Source organism: Neoarius graeffei, chromosome 14 (assembly GCF_027579695.1).
Source record: "Neoarius graeffei isolate fNeoGra1 chromosome 14, fNeoGra1.pri, whole genome shotgun sequence".
In the NCBI taxonomy this organism is placed as follows: Eukaryota; Metazoa; Chordata; class Actinopteri; order Siluriformes; family Ariidae; genus Neoarius; species Neoarius graeffei.
In genome coordinates, this window is record NC_083582.1 from 41,616,639 (window position 1) to 41,641,165 (window position 24,527).

General features: G+C 43.2%; 2 protein-coding genes across 2 annotated transcripts in view; both read left to right on the forward strand.

The window, feature by feature from the left end:
* Nucleotides 1-60: 60 nt before the first annotated feature.
* Nucleotides 61-3,359, forward strand: LOC132897704 (tumor necrosis factor receptor superfamily member 17). Its single transcript, XM_060938933.1, has 3 exons — nt 61-396; nt 650-790; nt 1,687-3,359. Exons 1-3 carry the CDS (start codon nt 171-173, stop codon nt 1,926-1,928), a joined length of 609 nt encoding a protein of 202 aa, XP_060794916.1. The 5' UTR covers nt 61-170; the 3' UTR covers nt 1,929-3,359.
* Nucleotides 3,360-3,899: 540 nt separating this feature from the next.
* Nucleotides 3,900-24,527, forward strand: part of snx29 (sorting nexin 29) — a 239,266-nt gene continuing 218,638 nt past the window's right edge. The window contains 4 exon segments of the mRNA XM_060939684.1: nt 3,900-4,312; nt 18,083-18,147; nt 24,033-24,085; nt 24,381-24,505. Coding sequence (XP_060795667.1) covers nt 4,306-4,312; nt 18,083-18,147; nt 24,033-24,085; nt 24,381-24,505 — 250 coding nt within the window. The 5' untranslated portion in view covers nt 3,900-4,305.

The window sequence follows — 24,527 nt, forward strand, 5'->3', positions numbered from 1 at the left end:
GGAACAATCTATGACCCATGTTGAATTCTCATGAGACTGTGATTAAGTAATGGAGTGACGATTTTATAAGTAATCATGAGACTACAAGCACACCTCTGAGGATGAAAATAGGACTTTGCTGATTATTCAAATCTAAAGGGCCTTCCCCTTTCCTCAAAAAATATTTACATATGACCAACATAAATGCTGCCTGCTGTGTAATAAAGTGCATTCGCATTTCGCATTGGCGAAAGATGTTTTTCCATTTATGGCTTTTACTTTACATGACTCCTATAGCGGTGGCAAAGTGTGCCAATAATTATTATTACGATGGACTAATCGAGGATTGCCAGCCGTGCTCCATTAGATGCAAGTCTCCCCCCTCTATCTGTGTGACATATTGTAAATCTCCAGCATGTAAGTATGGTATTAACCAATACTTTTGCAAACATTTGATGATGATGATGATGTGTCAGTCAAGTAGATGAATATATGACTCATGTGAAAACAGACAAAGAATTTTCTGCCTGTAAGGAGATAAAAAAGGCCAGAAATCTCGATTAATTCCAACTCATCAGACTTTCAGTCTAGACGCTTAGAAATTCATATGACAGGACTGAAATGAAGAAATGCCCATCTCATGATCTTCACTACTTCATGTCTTTCACAGCCTCTGCTAACGAAGCTGGAGGGAATCGAAATATTCGTATAATCCTCATTGTGTTACTCGTGTTCCTTGGCGCTTTCATTACACTGACTTTAATTCAGGTTGTGCGCAGGAAGGCCTGCAGACCAGTCATCAAAGCCAAAGGTAGAGTGCTTTATACAGGACTACTATCATATATCAAATTACATCATATGAAATAATTTTACACCTGAGGCACAGAACACTATTAAAATATATTTGGAATTTGCTGTATGTCTTTGAAAGGACGTTTTGTCATTTTTGTTTACTTTTTTTCAGCTCATCATTAACAAAATGCATTTGTTGCTTTCATTTAGTAAAAATAGTGTTTGTGTGTGTGTGTGTGTGTGTGTGTGTGTGCATGTCGCAGCAGTGCAATCATCATGCAGATACAGAAGGTCAAGACCTTTAGTTATGAATGTTCTGATCAAACAACACAATGGGGAATGCGGAAAAACGTGATCTCATGGTTGTTGATGCCAGATGGGCTGGTGTGAGTATTTCAGAGACTGCTGATTTGAGATTTTCACACAATGCATTCTCGAGAAGTTACACAGTCCTGTGTAAAAAAAAAAAAAAAATTACTAAACCATCTAACGAGTGGCCAGAGGGGAATGGGCAAGAATGACTGGTTTGAGTTGACAGGAAGTCTATGGTAACTCGAATAACCACTCTTTACAACCGTGCTGAGCAGAAAAGCATTCCACAAAGCACAACATGTCAAACCTTGAGACAGATGGGATACCAGAGCAGAACACTCATGGAGTTTCACTCCTGTCAGCCAAGAACAGGTATCTGAGGCTGCACTGGGCACAACCTCACCGAACCTGGACAGGAAAATCATCGCCTGGTCTTTTTCCAATTTTTAACAGTTTCCCCCCCATTCTGATGTTTGAAGTGAACAGAACCTGAAAGGAAGGTCTTGTCCTCGAGTTTATGCATTGCACTGCTGCCACATGATTGGCTGATTGCCAAACCGCTCAGATAATAACAACATAAAATGGATTATATGTTACCAACAGCTCAACAGCAAGAATCATCAGACAGTGATGGAGGTTCTGTGTCAACTGAAAAGTCAGATGATGGATCACCTGACATGGAATATGGCACATGCAAAACTGACTGCAACACCAACCTTCCACTCCCCTCGACAGAGGAGGGCACCACCATGTTAGTCACCACAAAGACAGTGCAGACATATAACTGCAGAACTCAGTATACAGAGGATGTAACATTAGGTGTCTGGACAACTGAAATCGTATAAGAAGTACCTGAACTACATTTTAGTTACAGTCTCCGCAACACATCATCACTGTAAATTGCACAAACAAACACAAAAAAAAAAGCAAAATGTTTACATATGTTTTTCAAGAGGCTGAATATCTGGATCAGGTGTAATGGGTTTGGGGTTTACCTGAACCAAGCAGTAGAGTAAATCTCCAGCAGCACAAATGGGCACTGCTGAAGTCTGCTACAGATTGAGTATAGGCTTCTACCTGGGATTTAAGCACATCCTGTGTAAAAGGAATGTAGGCTGCTTGTGCATTATGGAACATCTTGATGATCACGATAATCTTTTTTATTTAAACCCAGATCGACAATGGATCCTTTGACCATTTACAGAGAATATTGTTAGTTTAATTGCTTCCAAATCAGATTCACAACAGTATTATGTATAGAGAGTACTGTGCAAAAGTCTTAGGCACTTTATTATTATTATTATTTTTTTGGAGTACAAACTTTGTGATAGACGTTTACTTTATGATTTTTAGATTATCGAGTCAGTTCAAAAACATTTTAGATTTCCAAACATTACTTTCCTAGCACCAAAGTGAATGATTTGAAAACAGAAAAATGTTTGAATATCAGTAAAGAAAGCAGCGTATTATACACGAGAACACTTTTGACGAAAATACATCATGAAGGCTGTTGGGTTTTGCTGCAAAAATAAGAAACAAGTGTGACAAAGTCTCCAGAAGAACTGGGGCTCATTCCTGAGACTACTATTTTTATATTGTACTGACTTTGCTTTATTTATTACTGTTTAGTTCTCTTTCTAGCATTTTTTTAAATGTAGAAACATTTAATTTATTCAGAAATAGTAGTCTCAGGGACAGTTTGCGTTCGAATGAAATTAGCTGATGAGTTTTACTGAGTATCTTGCAGAACGAGCCACAGTTTTCTGAACACTTTTAGCTACGACACCAGCCTTACATGATGCGCTGCTTTCTTTACTGATGTACGAACGTTTTCTGTAACATTTCATTTTGTGCTGGAAATCTAATGTTTGGAAATCTAAAATGTTTTTGTACCGACTTGATAATTGGTAAGTCATAAAATAATTAACAATTATTCCGCGAAACTGAGTCGTACTTGAGCTGATAGCCAACGTTTTGTTTTTGAGTCGTTTTTATTTCGTCCTCTATTGGTTCACTCTACCATTTTGTTTTTCTCTACTCACTGTATATGAGCTGATAGCCTAGTAGTAGCCAATCATAGCGTGCGATTGCTCATATCCAGTGAATATGGATAGAAAAAAAAAATCTATAAACAGGTTTGGACTAAAAAAAAGGTGCCTAAGACACATGCACAGTGCTGTATATTACAGAACAGAACATGTATTTTGTATCTAATCTGGATAAAGCCATACTGGGCTTGTAATGACAATATTATTTGCTCAATAAAACCTTTGTCTATGTGCACAACTACAAAGAATGATAATGCATATTTGCTTTGTGTGAAAAGCTTGTTTCCATTTTTTTGAGTGAAAACAAACACAAAAACCTGCTTTGATGAATTCATTAATTCACCAACCTGAGTATATGCTTTTTTTTTTTGGATATGATTTTTTTCCTCCTAATATAAAGTTTTACATTTTTAATCACATCAGATGCAGGATTAAAACTTTAAAAGTTTCAGGGATTGAATTTAGATTATGGTTTAAAGTGCAACTTTAATTTTTAAAACAAGGTTTAAAGTTTGCTGCAACTGCCTGGACACACAAAATATCTTTGTTGGGGAAATTTGAATTGCCTGCGGGATACTTTAAATGCCTTCCTGTTGGTCATGGAGTCCACTAAGTAGTGTGCAGAAAGCGTTCTTTCACACCGTTTGTAGTGCATTTCTGTAGGGAGCAAGCAGCCATTAGGAATTTAACCACGCCATGTTGGATTACAAAAAACAACAACAACAACGCGGTCGGTCATATGACCAGCATTCTGAGTCACGTGACTAATAAAAGCGAAAGCTGTGCAGTGTTAGTGTTTAGCTTAGCATTAGCACTTCGCCGGGAAGTGGACGCCGGGGACTGTTTCAGCCCACCGAGCGAAGAGTGTTTTTCTGCACGGTGTTTCAGTAAAAGTGGCTGATGTGAGATATTTGTGAAAAGGTGAACGCGGTGTGTGAGCAGGCCTGTTTTGGCGAATCACTCCGCCAGCTTGTTGTCCTGCGGGCTTCATGGATGGCAGTGACAACAAATTGAGCTCGGGTTGAAAATGTAAATGGGGGTTTGAGTAAGCGAGCCTGTGGACAGCGGCGGGAGTGACTGACTGACTGACTGACTGTCGCCCTTGAGGAAGGAAACCTGTGTTCATGCCGTGTGACCCGGGAAGCAGATCAGCCTGCGGTGGGACGCTGACAGAATGAACGGTGAGTTGCAAATCAGAGGTGAAGTGTTTTAGTGCAAACACCACATCCGCTCCTCTCTGCACCAGCTCCAACTCTCCATCACCACGGGTGACATTTCTGGAAAATGGTGGCCCTTGAAGAATTTTACCCTCGTATTCAAAAACGGCGGTTAATTTAACAAAAATAAACCGAGAAACTATCGAGTACACACATTTTATTGCCCTGAGTTTTTAGAAAGCGCTCGCGAGCTTGCTATTTACTTTGGTGTCATTCCTGTGCCAATTAGCAGCGTGCTACTTAGTGCCAATTAGCAGCGTGCTACTTAGTGCCAATTAGCAGCGTGCTACTTGGTGCCAGTTAGCAGCGTGCTACTTAGTGCCAATTAGCAGCGTGCTACTTGGTGCCAGTTAGCAGCGTGCTACTTGGTTCCAGTTAGCAGCGTGCTACTTGGTGCCAGTTAGCAGCGTGCTACTTGGTGCCAGTTAGCAGCGTGCTACTTGGTTCCAGTTAGCAGCGTGCTACTTGGTGCCAGTTAGCAGCGTGCTACTTGGTGCCAGTTAGCAGCGTGCTACTTGGTGCCAGTTAGCAGCGTGCTACTTGGTGCCAGTTAGCAGCGTGCTACTTGGTGCCAGTTAGCAGCGTGCTACTTGGTGCCAATTAGCAGCGTGCTACTTGGTGCCAGTTAGCAGCGTGCTACTTGGTGCCAATTAGCAGCGTGCTACTTAGTGCCAATTAGCAGCGTGCTACTTAGTGCCAATTAGCAGCGTGCTACTTGGTGCCAGTTAGCAGCGTGCTACTTGGTTCCAGTTAGCAGCGTGCTACTTGGTGCCAGTTAGCAGCGTGCTACTTGGTGCCAGTTAGCAGCGTGCTACTTGGTGCCAATTAGCAGCGTGCTACTTGGTGCCAGTTAGCAGCGTGCTACTTGGTGCCAATTAGCAGCGTGCTACTTAGTGCCAATTAGCAGCGTGCTACTTAGTGCCAATTAGCAGCGTGCTACTTGGTGCCAGTTAGCAGCGTGCTACTTAGTGCCAATTAGCAGCGTGCTACTTGGTGCCAATTAGCAGCGTGCTACTTGGTGCCAGTTAGCAGCGTGCTACTTGGTGCCAGTTAGCAGCGTGCTACTTGGTGCCAGTTAGCAGCGTGCTACTTGGTGCCAGTTAGCAGCGTGCTACTTGGTGCCAGTTAGCAGCGTGCTACTTGGTGCCAGTTAGCAGCGTGCTACTTGGTGCCAGTTAGCAGCGTGCTACGTGGTGCCAGTTAGCAGCGTGCTACGTGGTGCCAGTTAGCAGCGTGCTACGTGGTGCCAGTTAGCAGCGTGCTACGTGGTGCCAGTTAGCAGCGTGCTACGTGGTGCCAGTTAGCAGCGTGCTACGTGGTGCCAGTTAGCAGTCCAATATATATATATATATATATATATATATATATATATATATACCTTTTTTTTTTAAAGGTAATATCCCATGCTGTTTTGTTAAATGCAATGCTAAACTCTCAATTAGTCCATAAGAATCAGCGTTTCCGCCTGAGTTCTGAAAAATATTCTCCACTTTTTTTTTTCTCCTTGAAAAATACAGTGAACTTAATACAGATTTATACCAACCAAACTGGCACAATTCAAATATTTGTACAGATCCAGCTCAGATCTCTCCATTTTTTTAAATATATATATAAACACCTTGGATTCTGTGCCTCTCCACTCTTCCTCCAGACTCTAGAACCGTGATTTCCAAATTAAATGCAAAATGTACTTTCATCTGAAAAGAGGACTTTGGACCACTGAGCAACAGTCCATTTCTTTCTCTCCTTAGCCCAGATAAGACACTTATGACAGTGACTACGTTTACATGCACGTCCAAATCGAGCTGCTGTTGGTAATCGAGCAAAGGGTCCCAGCAGGGGTGCCAGAGAAATCCAATCCTACATGCACAAGTGAAATCGGGCTGTTGTGTGAGGTGCATTGTGCACCCGAGCCACACGTGGTGCTACACGCCCCATCGTGTTGGTACACTTCCGGTTGTCGTCATGAAGAAGAGCTATAGTGTTGCCAGATACTGCTGACGTTTTCCAGTCCAAAACATGTTCAAATCCGCTAAAATGCACTTTAAACTCCCAATCTGGCAACACTAGCAGTTCCGTGTTCAAGCTGTTAGGCTTGCTCTAACAGACTGTATGGCTACAAACTGTCCGGCGCAGACCACTGTTTTGTAAGACAACTTATTTTGCACAATAATATTTTTCTAAAGTCCATTTTTTGCTTACAAAAAAATATATATTTTTTGCTTACAATTTAACTTGTCTTAATAAACACAAAGTTCAATTGTTTTGTTTTTATTGACATTCTTCAGATGTTGGATATATATATATATATATATATATATATACACACACACACACACACACACACACACAAATACAATGACTTATGTACACAATTCACAGCTATGCAACAGCTGTACAGATGTATTTGGTGATACAGTAAGTGAGCTAAATTTTAACAGTGCAAACAATGCCACAAAAAGAAAAGATTCATGCCGTTGTCATGATTCGTTGTCATGCCGACCGAGGCTGTTGTGTTTCCCGCTTGTGGTCTCGTCACTCGTCACTTCCGGAAGTAGCTCGACAACTAGCTCGATGATGCATGCACAAAGTAGCTCGGCAGAAATCGCATAAACTAGGTCGTGTAGCTCGATTCCGAGAAATCAAGTTCGATTCAATTTCAGCCGAATTAAGGTGTATACATGGTATTTTGAACTTCGATTTCAGTCGAGCGACGGCAGAAATTCGATTCTCTCTGTGCATGTAAACGTAGTGAATGTAGCTTGATATTAGGAATGCAAAAGTTGTATCCCCTTTCTTGAAGATGTCTGTTCGTGATGGGTCTTGATACACTGACACCAGCCTCAGTCCACTCCTTGTGAAGCTCTCCCAAGTTCTTGAATCAACTTTTCTTGACTATCCTTTCAAGACTGCGGCCATCCCTGTTACTTGTGCACCTTTTCCAGCCACCCTTTTCAGCAGTGACCTTTTGTGGCTTACCTTCCTTGTGGAGGGCATCAGTGACTACGTTTACATGCACATCCAAATCGAGCTGCTGTTGGTAATCGAGCTGAAGGTCCCAGCAGGGTGCCAGAGAAATCCAATCCTACATGCACACAATGAAATCGGGCTATTGTGTGAGGTGCATTGTGCACCCGAGCCACAGGTGGCGCTACACGCCCCATCGTGTTGGTACACTTCCGGTTGTCGTCATGAAGAAGAGCTATTCAAGAGTGTAAACAAAGTTATCAATTCCGTGTTCTCCATTGCGCGTTTTTCTCCCGTCCATGAATTTTAATATATTCAACTCCTTAAGCTGAATGAGCATGAACTCTGTCTCCTCATTGCTCCAGAAGTGCACGTTTCTGCTTGCCTGTGGCAGTGGGGGCGTGGTCAAGCGCCGGTCTGTGACAGGAGGGCGGAGCCAGGGAAGGTGAGTGGCAGAACGATGGTACACCTGACGGTAATTAACCTGTGTTTGTGTGTCTTCCCAGTAACCGTGCCCTATTTAAGGAGGCAGAGGAGAGCTCATCCCGGGACTAGAACACAGTGCGTGTGTGTGTGTTTTTCTCTCAAGAATAAAAGTAGGCTGTTAAACTGAAAAGTCTGACAATAAAAAGCCTATTAGTACCAGAAGCTTTGTCCTGCCGTCCTCTGTGCTCCACCCACACTTCAGAGAGCTCTACATCGCCATTTTCTCTTCTTCGTTTGTTCCTCCTGACCTCTTCTGCTGCTCGCTACTACTGTTGTCATGCCGACCGAGGCTGTTGTGTTTCCCGCTTGTGGTCTCGTCACTCGTCACTTCCGGAAGTAGCTCGACTACTAGCTCGATAGGGTATACATGCACAAAGTAGCTCGGCAGAAATCGCATAAACTAGGTCGTGTAGCTCGATTCCGAGAAATCAAGTTCGGTTCAATTTCAGCCGAATTAAGGTGTATACATGGCATTTTGAACTTAGATTTCAGTCGAGCAACGGCAGAAATTCGATTCTCTCTATGTGCATGTAAACGTAGTGAGTGATCATCATTTGGACAACAGTCAAGTCAGCAGTCTTCCCCCATGATTGTGGTTGTGTGTACTGAACTAGACCGAGAGATACATGGTGTTCATACTGTTTTACTCAAACTCATAATGAAAAATTCTAATATTTTGAGATGTTTTTTTTTTTTTTTGTACTGTATGCCATACTGATTAAAATAGAAAAATGCTTGAAACATTTTAGTTTGTGTAATGAGTCTATAATATATAACATTTTCACTTTCTTAAATAACTGATGGAAAGATCTTGAACTTTTTCACAAAAAAGTAAATAAATTGGGCTCCATTCCAGCATCTAATAAGAGAGACTTGGTTCTGGGTGCCCTGTGCACCATCAAACTAAAATAAACCTCTTTAATTTGAACTGACTGAAGGTTATTTTAGCATGGAATTATTCAGAAGAGGCTTTAGGACTCCGTTTAGTCTTTACTTCAACACAAAACTTGATTTACAATTGAACAGAGTCAAGAAAAATCTGGGAACAAAACAGCAGTGAAGGAATCTGAATTTCCTGTTGATTACAAACCGAACACAGACACTGTATTTTACATCAGCAGCTAAAGGACCCGGAAGCTCAGCCCAGTTTTTCTGGGGCGCGCATATAAATTTTATTTTATTTTTTAAAGGGAGATTAGCGTTGATAGGTTGGGGAGGTTTTATCTAACTTTACCAGATAATATTCATCACCCACACACATTCAAAGATTATGACTTCTTTATTAGTCATTTTTGCATTGTTCCTTTTTACATTTAGGCCACCCATTTTTTAATCTTTAGGTTCACGGATTTTTTTCAACATATTTTTGATGTTGGTCGAAATAATGTCCTTGTACAATTTTTTTTTTTTTTGCATGGCAAAATTTCAATGTCGGATTAAGATGATAACTTAAATTCAAGACACACCCACACTATATATATAATATATATCTCAGATGTATTTGATTAAAATGTGTTCACATAATTCTATAGGCTACCACCACCAAAAAAAAAAGTTCCCATCACCAATACAGGAAAAATTAAACCAACCTAACCATATTGTCCAATCTGCTTTCCTACATGTGATATTTAATATCATGAAAAATATAATATAAATTAGCCAAAATGTATTTCTTCTTTTGATTTACTGATGTGGTTAATGAATTTGAAATCTTAGTGCTAGCCTAGTATTCCAAATGACAATTCGTAAGGCACAAATCCTATTAAAGTACTAGCAAGGACAACATTGTGTGTGTGTGTGTGTGTGTGTGTTTTCTTGTGTATAAGTTTAGAACACGGACTAGCATTCCAGTACTTACTTCTCTGAAGGTATATCTGGTCATATGACCGTTGAGCTCTCATGAGCACATCGAAGGCTGATCCGTTCGTGCTACTTGATGCGATAGGACTCTCTGCGGCACCATCCTCTTCTAATTCCACAGTCAGATATTTGCAGCCAAAATCGCGAACTAACGTTATGGCAGGCATATTCGGCATCGCGCTCGTTGCATCACCACCTTCTTTCTGAGAACCAAAGATCGTTTTGATCTTTTCATTGTTTACTTTCAACACTTGAGAGATGAAATCGCCTACGTTTTGGTTTGTGAGACAGTGAAAAGACTTTTCTTTACCACACTTTATGCTTACGTACAGTTGAGGCGATAGCTCGGAATCCATGCTGTCAGCGTCAGCCATGGTCAGCACGAGGTTGACACTGTCGTAAAGCGGTCGTAAATACCATAAAAACATTCAAATGAATACTCAACGTTGTAAATAGTTTCGTTTTCGGACTCGGCTGAAGTGGATATATACAACACACGTTGTCGTTTGTATTTGCAATTCTAATACTTTTTACTTAAAGAAATATGACCTAGTACCAGGGATACAGTGCTGTTACAAGAAAAATATGTGACTATATATTTTTTTTTTACATTTCTTTTTGTACGTTTCAGCGGTTAAAATAAAAATACGCACAGACTTTTTTTCCTAGCGGTAGTATTTAACTGCCGTCAGCGGATCCATGATCCGAAAAATCTAAAATGAGTCGCCTTATGTACGTCACTTCAGTTTCTGGCTCCTTATTAAAGTGTACCTGTAGTGAAAATTATTATTATTTTTTTTAATTACTAGCTATTTCAAAAGATCATGTACGATACCAATGGTTCCGTCATGTAACGGTCGTCATTAAGGTCTTGTCAAGTACACATGAGTTTTAAGTCATTGCTCTGACAGTCAGGCATGGTCAGCGACATGTTGCCTCCTTCACGGGTTGTTCCAGCACCCGAATCACTGTTCTGATTCATAAAATGAATCATCCGTCTCGTCTCGTCTCGTCTCGTCTTCTTCCGCTTTATCCGGGACCGGGTCGCGGAGGCAGCAGTCTAAGCAGGGAAGCCCAAACTTCCCTTTCCCCAGACACCTCGGCCAGCTCCTCGGGAAGAACACCGAGGCGTTCCCAGGCCAGCCGAGAGACATAGTCCCTCCAGCGTGTCCTGGGTCTTCCCCGGGGCCTCCTCCCGGGGGGACATGCCTGGAACACCTCCCCAGGGAGGCGTCCAGGAGGCATCCGAAAAAGATGCCCGAGCCACCTCAGCTGATTCCTCTCGATGTGGAGCAGCAGCGGCTCTACTCCGAGCTCCTCCCGAGTGACTGTGCTTCTCACCCTATCTCTAAGGGAGCGCCCAGCCACCCTGCGAAGGAAACTCATTTCGGCCGCTTGTATCCGCGATCTTGTCCTTTCGGTCATTACCCAAAGCTCATGACCATAGGTGAGAGTCGGAACGTAGATCGACCGGTAAATTGAGAGCTTCGCCTTTTGGCTCAGCTCCTTCTTCACCACAACGGACCGGTAAAGCGACCGCATCACTGCGGAGGCTGCACCGATCCGCCTGTCGATCTCACGCTCCATCCTTCCCTCACTCGTGAACAAGATCCCGAGATACTTAAACTCCTCCACTTGAGGCAGAACTTCTCCACCAACCTGGAGAGGGCAAGCCACCCTTTTCCGGTCGAGAACCATGGCCTCGGACTTGGAGGTGCTGATTCTCATCCCAGCTGCTTCACACTCGACTGCAAACCGCCCCAGTGCATGCTGAAGGTCCTGGTTTGAAGAAGCCAACAGGACAACATCATCCGCAAAAAGCAGAGATGAAATCCTGTGGTTCCCAAACAGGATTCCTTCTGGCCCCTGGCTGCGCCTAGAAATTCTGTCCATAAAAATTATGAACAGAACCGGTGACAAAGGGCAGCCCTGCCGGAGTCCAACATGCACTGGGAACAGGTCTGACTTACTGCCGGCAATGCGAACCAGACTCCTGCTCCGTTCGTACAGGGACCGGACAGCCCTTAGCAAAGAGCCCCGAACCCCATACTCCCGAAGCACCCCCCACAGAATACTACGGGGGACACGGTCGAATGCCTTCTCCAGATCCACAAAGCACATGTGGACTGGTTGGGCAAACTCCCATGAACCCTCGAGCACCCTATGAAGGGTATAGAGCTGGTCCAGTGTTCCGCGACCAGGACGAAAACCGCATTGTTCCTCCTGGATCCGAGGTTCGACTATTGGTCGAATTCTCCTCTCCAGTACCCTGGAGTAAACCTTCCCTGGGAGGCTGAGAAGTGTGATTCCCCTATAATTGGGGCACACTCTCCGGTCCCCTTTCTTAAAAAGAGGGACCACCACCCCAGTCTGCCACTCCAGAGGCACTGTCCCTGACCGCCACGCGATGTTGCAGAGGCGTGTCAACCAAGACAGCCCCACAACATCCAGAGACTTGAGATACTCAGGGCGGATCTCATCCACCCCCGGTGCCTTGCCACCGAGGAGCTTGCAAACCACCTCAGTGACTTCGGCTTGGGTAATGGACGAGTCCACCTCTGAGTCATCAGCCTCAGTCTCCTCAGTGGAAGACATGACGGTGGGATTGAGGAGATCCTCAAAGTATTCCTTCCACCGCCCGACAATGTCCCCAGTCGAGGTCAACAGCTCCCCACCCGCACTGTAAACAGTGTTGGCAGAGTACTGCTTCCCCCTCCTGAGGCGCCGGACGGTTTGCCAGAATTTCTTCGAGGCCGACCGATAGTCCTTCTCCATGGCCTCCCCGAACTCCTCCCAGTTCCGAGTTTTTGCTTCCGCAACTGCCCGAGCTGCAGCACGCCTGGCCTGCCGATACCCGTCAGCTGCCTCGGGAGTCCTGGAGGTTAACATGGCCCGATAGGACTCCTTCTTCAGCTTGATGGCATCCCTTACTTCTGGTGTCCACCACCGGGTTCGGGGATTGCCGCCACGACAGGCACCGGAGACCTTGCGGCCACAGCTCCGAACAGCTGCATCCACAATGGAGGTAGAGAACATGGTCCACTCAGACTCAATGTCCCCCGCCTCCCTCGGAAGCTGGGAAAAGCTCTCCCGGAGGTGGGAGTTAAAGACCTCCCCGACAGAGTGCTCGGCCAGACGTTCCCAGCAGACCCTCACCATACGTTTGGGCCTGCCAGGTCTGTCCAGCTTCCTCCTCCGCCAGCGGATCCAACTCACCACCAGGTGGTGATCAGTTGACAGCTCAGCCCCTCTCTTCACCCGAGTGTCCAAGACATAGGGCCGGAGATCAGATGAAACGACTACAAAGTCTATCATTGACCTCCGACCTAAGGTGTCCTGGTGCCACGTGCACTTATGGACACCCCTATGCTCGAACATGGTGTTCGTTATGGACAAACCGTGACTAGCACAGAAGTCCAATAACAAAACACCACTCGGGTTCAGATCGGGGAGGCCGTTCCTCCCAACCACGCCCCTCCAGGTGTCACTGTCATCTCCCACGTGAGCATTGAAGTCCCCCAGTAACACAATGGAGTCCCCAGTCTGAGCACTCCTCAGTACCTCTCCCAGGGACTCCAAGAAGGCCGGATACTCTATACTGCTATTTGGGCCATAGGCACAAACAACAGCAAGAGCCCTCTCCCCAATCCGAAGGCGCAGCGAGGCGACCCTCTCGTTCACTGGGGTAAACTCCAACACATGGCGGCTGAGCTGGGGAGCTATAAGCAAGCCCACACCAGCCCGCCGCCGCTCACCACCGGCAACTCCAGAGAAGTGGAGAGTCCAGCCCCTCTCGAGGAGCTGGGTTCCAGAGCCCAAGCTGTGCGTGGAGGTGAGCCCGACTATCTCTAGCCGGTACCTCTCAACCTCCCGCACAAGCTCAGGCTCTTTCCCCCCCAGCGAAGTGACATTCCATGTCCCAACAGCCAGCCGCTGTGTCCGGGGATCAGGTCGTCGAGGCCCCTGCCTTCGACTGCCACCCAATCCACATTGCACCAGTCCCCTACTGCTACCTCTGTGGGTGGTGAACCCACAGGAGGTCGGGCCCACGTCACCTCTTCGGGCTGAGCCCGGCCGGGCCCCATGGGCAAAGGCCCGGCCACCAAGCGCTCGCATACGAGCCCCAACCCCGGGCCTGGCTCCAGGGTGGGGCCCCGGCTGCGTCATCCCGGGCGACGTCACGGTCCTCGGATTTCTCTCCATAGGGGTTTTGGTGAACTGCTCTTAGTCTGGCCTGTCACCTAGGACCTGTCTGCCTTGGGAAACCCTGACAGGGGCATAATGCCCCCGACAACATAGCTCCTAGGATCATTCAAGCACACAAACCCCTCCACCACAATAAGGTGGCAGTTCAAGGAGGGGATGAATCATCCGAAGCGCATAAAATCCTCGAGCCATTTCGCAACAAGTTTTACCTCCAAATATATCCCTAATCCCGAATGGCATGTTAGACAGATTTTATTCTGTTTACGGTGGGCGTTCTCACTATGAAAGAGAAACCGATCAAAACCGAAAGAGTGAAAGTGATTTATCATGCCGTTACCATCCCTGTGTCTGAAATCGCTCACTCGTTCACCACTCCCTGTGAGTGCACTATATATGGTGTAATAATCCTCATGATCATTTCGGACAGCAGTACAAAATGGTGTCCTCATTATATAGCGCCCTATATAGTGAGTCGGGAGCAATTTCGGACACAAGGCACGTGAATAGTCTTTTATGAATGTGGAAGTGTGCACTCCGGTGTGACCGAATAAGGTGATAAGTTTTATGTTTCATCTAATTTAGGTAATTTAAAAGTTATATTATTTGGCAGTGGGCACATAGGAAAGTATAAAGTTTCTGTCAATATGTTTATCATGCTTGTATGATTTAAAAAAAAAAACTCCCGAAGATATCAAAATACATGACCACCTCATTCTAAACCTGCCGAGCTTTGCCGGCGAAGCTCTTGACCCCAAAGTACAACCAAATCTACTTGCACATAATGTCGTGAAATAGATACAGTGGTGCTTGAAAGTTTGTGAACGCTTTTGAATTTTCTATATTTCTGCATAAATATGACTTAAAACATCAGGTTTTCACAAGTCGTAAAAGTAGATAAAGAGAATGCAGTTAAACAAATGAGACACTATTATACTTGGTCATTTATTTATTGAGGAAAATGATCCAATATTACATATCTGTGAGTGGCAAAAGTATGTGAACCTCTAGGATTAGCAGTTAATTTGAAGGTGAAATTAGAGTTAGGTGTTTTCAATTAATGGGATGACAATTAGGTGTGAGTAGGCACCCTGTTTTATTTAAAGAACGGGGATCTATCAAAGTCTGATCTTCACAACACGTTTGTGGAAGTGTATCATGGCACGAACAAAGGAGATTTCTGAGGACCTCAGAAAAAGCGTTGTTGATGCTCATCAGGCTGGAAAAGGTTACAAAACCATCTCTAAAGAGTTTGGACTCCACCAATCCACAGTCAGACAGATTGTGTACAAATGGAGGAAATTCAAGACCATTGTTACCCTCCCCAGGAGTGGTCGACCAACAAAGATCACTCCAAGAGCAAGGGGTGTAATGGTCGGCAAGGTCACAAAGGACCCCAGGGTAACTTCTAAGCAACTGAAGGCCTCTCTCACATTGGCTAATGTTCATGAGTCCACCATCAGGAGAACACTGAACAACAGTGGTGTGCATGGCAGGGTTGCAAAGAGAAAGCCACTGCTCTCCAAAAAGAACATTGCTGCTCGTCTGCAGTTTGCTAAAGATCACGTGGACAAGCCAGAAGGCTATTGGAAAAATGTTGTGTAGACGGATGAGACCAAAATAGAACTTTTTGATTTAAATGAGCAGCGTTATGTTTGGAGAAAGGAAAAGACTGCATTCCAGCATAAGAACCTTATCCCATCTGTGAAACATGGTGGTGGTAGTATCATGGTTTGGGCCTGTTTTGCTGCATCTGGGCCAGGACTGCTTGCCATCATTGATTTGGAAATCTGATGGCGTTTTAGGTCATCTTTATGTAGAAATATAAATTCTAAAGGGTTGACAAACTTTCAAGCACCACTGTATGTGCCATAAAGACCTATTACAAGTATTAGATCTATGTTTATTCAATGTGTTCTGAAATTACTTAACTGGGAATCTCAACCCACAGAACACTGCTTGTTTACTTAGGCTTGATAACCTGGAATCATTGACTGTACGCCACTTCTGGCTGGCAGTGGCTGCTCCCTGTGGTTCTGCCTCCACGGGTAATTCATGGAATAAAATTGTCCACAAGTGCTTTTACAGTAGTTTTTTTTGGGACTGAATGTGTGTCTTTTGTCTATAAGTAATACATGAAGCACGATTAATCTTGTAAGCATGACCAGTACATGGTACACTTGAAGTTATCAACAACCATCATGTCTCAGGAAACTGAGGCATGTGTCAGTTGACCAACGACGCCACAGTGTTCGCCATGGGGACTCGACACGCCACGCTGCCCGATACATAGAGGCCTTCAGTCGCTTGCCGGATGACAGCACTTTCATTTAGGCTTTTCTTTTAAATTATTTATTTTAAATCGACCCGTGTTACTGACACTGTCTGATGTGCTCGGGGACGGTAGGGGCTCCGAGTCTGCCTCCCCCGTGGTTGTTTCATGAACTGTGAAATATTTTTGAATAGGTTTTATGATTAAACATTTAAACCATACTTATATAGAAACAAGACAGTCATTAGTTTTGACTTGTATGCTATGGGTGTGTGTTTCATCTTTATTTCACCCCATTTCCTCCCAATTTGGTTATTTGCCAGTTCCGGCCCTCTGAACATAACCTGTCAAAAGAAAAATGAGTCACGTTTCATTTCCCCCTCCCAAAGTTAGTTTTTCTCCCCTCGCGTTAATAGCAGTACCAATCCAGTCAGGTAAAGATTTCACAAGTGTCTTGAGTCTGTTTCAAAAATTCCCGCAAGTTTCAATGGGACTGAATTCATGCAGTTTTGAAGGCTAGACTCTGTGTCATCACTCACTCACGTGCGTGCACACAGACGAATATATATACACACGGCTCTGGGCATTTCTCTGTTCCTCCTGGAACAAAGGCACAGTTCTGACCATTCAGTTTCATGCTAGGTTAAATGCATCCCAGCGAGCAGCTTGTCGACTGCTACTCTTGCTGAATGCAACTGATATTTTTATTTTGCGGGACAGTTTTTATTCAGTCTTTATTTATTTATTTATTTATTTGAGCGTGTATTCAACCAAAGGAGTTTTCTGACATCGGGTCATTTCCAGATTTATGATGGGGCCTGCCTCTAGAGCTCGATGATGGGTGACTGCATCATGGTTCCCCTGACTACAACCCAAGTCCCATGATGATTTTAAAAAAAAAGTGATTGTCAGTGTCATGATGTTCTTTCACATTGAGCAGAAAATGAAACCGAGTCTGTTGAATCCCACTGAAAATGAGCTTTGCGCTTGTGTGTGATTTCTGCTCGACTGATTGCACCCATTTACATAAACGTATATCATTCTGATCAGCTGAGATAATGCTGATTTATGTAGTTATTACACAAAACTACACACCACACAAAATGTAGCTGACGTTGCCTTTTTTTTGTATTATTTTTAGTTTCTTTAAAACTTCAGGGTCTGTCCTTAATGTCAGTAGTCTGGAAGTACTCTAAGGCTCATTTCCCCAGAAGGAAAAAGCAACTCTTTAACTGATCACGCAGGATGCCAATACAAAAAAAAAAAAACCGTACAAGCCAGATAGAGGACTAGCTTCTGAGTCAGCTCACGCACGTTTAATCCGAAGGGTATGACGCTTTAAAAAGGGGTCGTTTTGTGTCGTTTAAACCATGAAGCGCTACATCCCCTTTATCGTTGCTGAACTTGAACTCTGTCCTTTCTGACACAGGCTTCTGAATCAGAAAACGCCTCGATTGCAAAGACGGTACACCGAAAGAAGGTGCGCAGTCAGGTTTTGAAATTGGATTTTATGGCGTAGTGCTACAGTTTCACATATAAGTAACAGAACAAATCGGGCATTATATACGGATTAACTTTAAACAATCGTGATGCAGATGAACATACTGCATGCATCCTGTCTGAATTAAACATACATTTCTGTGCGTTTCAGTATTGCACATGGGTGATCTTACGAGTGTCTTGCTAACGTCTGTGATAAAGTGTGTCGGTGATTTTCTAGACGCACACAGTTGTACAGCTTAGTAGGAAGTGATGAGCGTGAAGAGGTGGAAGTCAGAAACCTCGATTAAGCAGATACTTCTGCTTATAAAAAGCTGACAACTTCTCTAATCCTCAATAACAAACAATTAAAAATGTACTAGTGATGTGCACGCTTTGCGCATTTGATATGCCTTTGTGAGAAAAGTGGATGTGAGAGTAATGTTTTGAATTTTTGCAACTTTTAGGCACACAGCAGCATGACCTGAAAAGACAAAACCTTCTGGAAAGATTGCTGGATGCAGTTAAACAGGTACAATATCTCAAACCCACAGCTGACAAAATGGAGAACCCCTGGGGTGTGTTGTATCTGTCTGGGGGTATTATTTAGTTATGGGCTTAATCTAAAATTAATTAACTTAAAGGCAAGGATAAATAAAGTTAAATTTCATCTTTTTTTTTTTTTAAGTGCTGTGAAATAAATCTGGATGAGTTTTGAAATTCTTAATATTAAATCTGTGCTGTGATCTTAAAGGGGTCCTTGGAAATTCTTTTCCTCTGGAAAGGTCCCTATTTGCAAAACCCTGTCTTAAACAACACTTACCCTGTGTCTGAAATCGCTCACTCGTTCACTACTCCTTATCTAGGGAATTACTACATAGTGAGCTCATTGGTAAAATGGAAAAAACAAACCCCCCCAAAAAAACCCACGCTTTCGGACACTCATCCGTCGCGCTGGTATTTACATCATTACTGTCGCACAATTAAAATGTGCCAGATCAGTTGGCTGGTTGGTTTTCAAAATAATAAATACATGCATGTATTATTATTATTTTTTTTTGTGTGATAAATCCATATTATATTGAGCGCATTTCCCACATTTAATAAATGCAAAGTACCTGCACCTTTCAGTTCTTCTAAATCGAGGCTGACTACTTTCTTCTTCGCAGCTGCCTTTTATTCAATAAAATTCGAGACTTGATTTCTTTCAGCGCGACCGCAGTGCATGATATTGCTTGGTTAGTGACCATTGTTGTATACTACTTTTCGTGATGCATCGTGGGATACTTTTGAGTGCACTATATAGGGTGTAAATAATCCTCACTAAAGTTTGACAGTACTACAAAATGGCGTCCTCGCTATATAGTGCCCTATATAGAGAGTGATTTCGGACACAGGGTTCATGATTCAAGGTATCGTCAAAAGTGTGAAACAAATGATTCGTCCATAGCAAAACCGTAACTTGTCTCAGCCAGCTGCATGCGTTCAAGTATGTTCTCACCACAGCCAGCAATGATGTTAGCACGTTATCATCGGAGTTGAAATCAGACCAAGTTAACATGCATTTCCTTACGACGGATGGATAAACAAGCTGACACGAGGTGTGTGTCGGGGGGGAACCCCTTCATTTAGTGTGTGTACATGTGTCTAGGCTTTTCCAAAGTATAAAGTTTACTCATAAAGGTCTAGTATATTTCAAAACTAGTAAGCGCCATACTTTCAGTTAAAGCATTGCTGATCAGCCAATCAGGTGCATGTGAAGGGCTATTCTGACATCCCATAATAGTATTCATAGCGATTTACAATATTATGGATTATAATTTATTTCAACAAATAAAATGATCCTTATGAATTATTGGCTAATACCATGAGGTATGGCAGCAGATTCTACTGGGATAAAGTACAAATTGTAAATAAAAACGGAATGCAATAATTTACACATCTCAAAAACTGATACTGTATTCACAATAGAACATAGACAACATATCGAATGTCGAAAGTGAGACATTTTGAAATTTCATGCCAAATATTGGCTCATTTGAAATTTCATGACAGCAACACATCTCAAAGTTGGGACAGGGGCAATAAGAGGCTGGAAAAGTTAAAGGTACAAAAAAGGAACAGCTGGAGGACCAAATTGCAACTCATTAGGTCAATTGGCAATAGGTCATTAACATGACTGGGTATAAAAAGAGCATCTTGGAGTGGCAGCAGCTCTCAGAAGTAAAGATGGGAAGAGGATCACCAATCCCCCTAATTCTGCGCCGACAAATAGTGGAGCAATATCAGAAAGGAGTTCGACAGTGTAAAATTGCAAAGAGTTTGAACATCTACAGTGCATAATATCATCAAAAGATTCAGAGAATCTGGAAGAATCTCTGTGCGTAAGGGTCAAGGCTGGAAAACCATACCGGGTGCCCGTGATCTTTGGGCCCTTAGACGGCACTGCATCACATACAGGCATGCTTCTGTATTGGAAGTCACAAAATGGGCTCAGGAATATTTCCAGAGAACATTATCTGTGAACACAATTCACCGTGCCATCCGCCGTTGCCAGCTAAAACTCTATAGTTCAAAGAAGAAGCCGTATCTAACATGATTCAGAAGCGCAGACGTCTTCTCTGGGCAAGGCTCATTTAAAATGGACTGTGGCAAAGTGGAAAACTGTTCTGTGGTCAGACGAATCAAAATTTGAAGTTCTTTATGGAAATCAGGACGCCCTGTCATTCGGGACTAAAGAGGAGAAGGACGACCGGAGTTATCATCAGCGCTCAGTTCAGAAGCCTGCATCTCTGATGGTATGGGGTTGCATTAGCGCGTGTGGCATGGGCAGCTTACACATCTGGAAAGACACCATCAATGCTGAAAGGTATATCCAGGTTCTAGAGCAATGTATGCTCCCATCCAGACGACATCTCTTTCAGGGAAGACCTTGCATTTTCCAACATGACAATGCCAAACCACATACTGCATCAATTACAGCATCATGGCTGCGTAGAAGAAGGGTCCGGGTACTGAACTGGCCAGCCTGCAGTCCAGATCTTTCACCCATAGAAAACATTTGGTGCATCATAAAACAGAAGATACGATGAAAAAGACCTAAGACAGTTGAGCAACTAGAATCCTACATTAGACAAGAATGGGTTAACATTCCTATCCCTAAACTTGAGCAACTTGTCTCCTCAGTCCCCAGACGTTTACAGACTGTTGTAAAGAGAAAAGGGGATGTCTCACAGTGGTAAACATGGCCTTGTCCCAACTTTTAAACATTTGATATGTCATCTATGTTCTATTCTGAATAAAATATGGAATTTTGAAACTTCCACATCATTGCATTCCGTTTTTATTTACAATTTGTACTTTTGTCCCAACTTTTTTGGAATCGGGGTTGTAATTGTCACCATCAGACAGAATACATGCTGTGACGTGTAAACATCACTGTAAGAAAGAAGCCCTGTAAATAATGTCAACTAATGAATGTAATGTTAATAATGGGTATTCTTTTTGTGAAAAGCTCATGAATAAAAATCTCTATGGCGCCAATAAATGGCTATAATGGGATTTGTATGTTGAAAATTTTACTATCCGCATTCATTGGATATAAGCAATTGTGTGCTCTGATAGCTTAGTAGTAGAGTAGCCAATCAGCTCGTATGCCACGAGTAGAGAAAAAACAAAATGGCGGAGCGTGTTGCTGAACAAACTGAGGACGAAATAAAAACTCTACTCGAAAACAACCCCCCCCCCAAAAAAAAAAATTATCAAGTATTTAAGAAACAAATAGCAAAAAGAATATAGACCCCCCCCCCCCGATATCTCCTCTTCCACACTCCAGCCCAGCTGATGGCAGTTATGCACCTTTTTTAATTTGGTTTGCCAACCGCCGGAAAACACTTGAAGAAGAAAGGACCCCCCCCCCCCCCCCCCCCCCCAAAAAAAAGCGCAACAAAATATGGAATGAAAAATGGTAAGGACGTGTCTCACCCCCCCACCCCCAATAATAATTATTGCATTTTTTTCACAAATTGCTACTAATTTCGCCGGTTTATGTTTTATATTCCAAGCGGAAATGATTTCGTCAGCTGTTTTGTATAAAGTTTTTTTTATTTATCGGATTTGCAAAAAATAAAAATGCTCCTTTTTCTCAAAATCCAGTGTATGTGGATAGAATAAAAGTTATTCCACTCAGTCTCTTCGTACATGGCTTACAGCCAACTCAGTGCTCCGTGCTTCATTGGCTATCACCTCATGTACAACTCGATTTTGTGGAATAACTGTTAATTATATTTTGAGTCTAATATTTGAAGTTTTCTTGAACAAAATCTGTCTTGAGGAGGTCTGTGGAATTTACTTTTCGACCTAATGGGCTCTAGAAAGTGCTAGAACCCCTTTGCTGGAATGTTGGTGAACTTGAATGATCAGATGATTGGATATTAACAACTTGGTGCTGTAACTATTCTGGAAACCATGACGAGTTAAGGTTACTGAAATTAGTTCAGGAAACCATTTAAGTGTAAAAATAGATTACTTTGAGTACACTTAACCTGTAAATATTTGAGTCAACGTGATTTACACTCACTGGCCACTTTAATAGGAACTTGTTCTTGATTCTAAGATTCCTGTTCTTGGCTGCAGGAGTGGAACCCAGTGTGCTGTTCTGCTGTTGCATGCTGAGATGCTTTTCTGCTCACCATGGTTGTAAAGAGTTGCTGTATCTTTCCTGGCAGCTCGAACTAATCTGGCCATTTTTCTCTGACCTCATCAACAAGGTGTTTCCACCTACAGAACTGTCGCTCGTTCAGTGGTTTTTTTTTTTTTTTTTTTTTGTGCGCACCATTCTGTGTAAACTCTAGAGACTGTGTGTGAGAAAACCCCAGGAGATCAGCAGTTTCTGGAAAAACTCAAACCAGTCCATCTGGCTCAAACCAACACCCATGCCACAGTGAAAGTCACACTTTGAGATCACGATTTTTTCCCCCGTTCTGTTGTTTGAAGGGAACATTAACTGAAACTCTTGATTTTGTATCTGCATGATTTTATACATCAAGGGATTGTCTGATTTAGAGAACTGCATAAAACAGCAGGTGGATGGGTGTACCTCATAAAGTGGCCAGTGAGTGTATTCTTTTATGCTACTTCAATCCACCAAGGCTAGTTTTAAGAAGTCTGTTTTGAAGTGCTGTTTTGTTTATGCAATAACTAATAATCTGTGCCATAACTAAGAAATTCGTGCAATAACCAGATGCATTTGTACATAACGAAGAATGTATGCACTAAGTGTGGAATGTAGGGAAGGTAGAGGATGTGAGCACTTAATTTTTGTTGCAGAGTTGTGTGCGCGCACACGTGTGTCTAAACCGTCACTTTCTATTGACTTGTCTTTCGTAGCTTTTTTTTGTGTGTGTGTGTAACTTGTGTGACAATGACACTACACTTTGAAACCTTATTTAAATACTCATTAAAAGTTGTGCATATTGATATACACTGATCAGCCATAACATTATGATCACTGACGGGTGAAGTGAATAACATTTTGATTATCTCGTTACAATGATGCCTGTCAAGGGGTGGGATATATTAGGCAGTGAGAGAACAGTCGGTGCTCAAAGTTGATGGATTGGAAACAGGAAAAATGGGCAAGCATAAGGATCCGAGTGACTGACGAGGGGCAAGTTGTGATGGTTAGATGACTGGGTCCGAGCATCTCCAGAATGGCACATCTTGTGGGGGTGTTCTTGGTATGCACTGGTTAGTACCGACCAAAAGTGGTCCAAGGAAGATAAGATGAGAAGACCTTTATTTTCCCACAATGGGGAAATTTCCTGTTTGCAGCAGAAGAGGACATCAAGCCATACAAGTTTAAACTGATATATATGGTCCAAGGACAGGGTCCTGGCAGTCAAAGGCTCATTGATTCACGCGGGGCACCTTTCTGCTTCAGCCAGCATTAACTTTATCAGCAGTTTGTGCTACAGGAGCTCTTCTGTGGGATTGGACCATATGGGCCAGCCTTTATGCCCTATGCGAATCAGTGAGCCTTCGACACCCATGATCCTGTCGCTGGTTCACCGGTTGTCCTTCCTTGGACCGTTTTTTGGTCGGTACTAACCACTGCATACCGGGAACACCTCACAATATGTGCCATTTTGGAGATGTTCAGACCCAGTCATCTAGCCATCACAATCTGGTCCTTGTCAAAGCCGCTCAGATCCTTACGCTTGCCCGTTTTTTCTTGCTTCCAACACATGAACTTCGAGAACTGACTGTTCTCTTGCTGCCTAATATATCCCACCCCTTGACAGGTGTCATTGTAATGAGGGAATCAATCTTATTCACTTTACTGTCTGTGGTCATAAGGTTATGGCTGATCGGTGTATATTATATATGATTTAATGTTCTCTCTCTCTTTTTTTATAGTGCCAAATTCGCTTTGGTGGAAGGAAGGAGATTGCCTCAGACTCTGACAGCAGGTTTTTATGAAATTTAATGGATATGCTATCACTTTCTCATTACATTCACATTCTGTTTGCATCAGAAATAATGCATTTTGGCTTCCTCCATCTTTTCCTGTTTTCCCCTGTATCGTTTGCTTTATCTTAAACAATTGCCTGATTTGTAACTCCTCTGTAATTTTGGCATGATCGCATTCTCAATTATTTTGCCTGACAGGCCATTATTGCGCGCTTTTCCCTGCTGCGTTTTTGACCAAGGCTTCTGTTGTTTTCACGTGACTCATCTGTTCCTGACTGCTGTGTGTGTTTTCAGAGTCATATGCCTGTGTGCGCAGTTTGAGGCTGTGCTTCAGCATGGTCTGAGGAAGAGTCGAGGCCTGGCGCTCACAGCTGCAGCTATAAAGCAGGTGGCTGGCTTCACCAGCAAGACCGAAGGAGGTAGACTCATCTTTTAGGGAAG